Source organism: Camelina sativa, chromosome 15 (genome assembly GCF_000633955.1).
Source record: "Camelina sativa cultivar DH55 chromosome 15, Cs, whole genome shotgun sequence".
Lineage (NCBI taxonomy): Eukaryota > Viridiplantae > Streptophyta > Magnoliopsida > Brassicales > Brassicaceae > Camelina > Camelina sativa.
In genome coordinates, this window is record NC_025699.1 from 21,713,784 (window position 1) to 21,714,094 (window position 311).

A 311-nucleotide genomic window follows, 5' to 3' on the forward strand; every position below is an offset into this window, starting at 1 on the left:
GCTTTGGAGAGATCAAGAGTAACACCAAGAGAAGCACTGTTCTTGAAAGCCTCACATAGACACTCAGGTCCTGACCTAACCACAGTCTTGAGCCCTGAGCAGCATGTCCCTTCCGGCTTCTCCACCGTACTACCACTCGTCACAAAGGACAAGCAATCAGCCATGTTTAGTATCAACGACGAGCAGTCCACTGCTGCTTGAACTCTATCGCCCGACATCAATGCCACAGCCGCGAAGATCATGATGAGAATAGTTGAGGACGCCATTGTGATGATGATGATGCGTCTCTTTTAAGGTTCTGGCTTGCAATA

At 48.9% G+C, this 311-nt stretch overlaps 1 protein-coding gene across 1 annotated transcript in view; it reads right to left on the reverse strand.

Annotated features, from left to right (window-relative positions):
* LOC104747292 (non-specific lipid-transfer protein-like protein At2g13820) overlaps positions 1 to 311 on the reverse strand; it is a 6,016-nt gene extending 5,705 nt beyond the window's left edge. Inside the window, exon 1 of the mRNA XM_010468906.2 lies at positions 134 to 311. Coding sequence (XP_010467208.1) covers positions 134 to 266 — 133 coding nt within the window. The 5' untranslated portion in view covers positions 267 to 311. The remainder of the gene's footprint in view (positions 1 to 133) is intronic.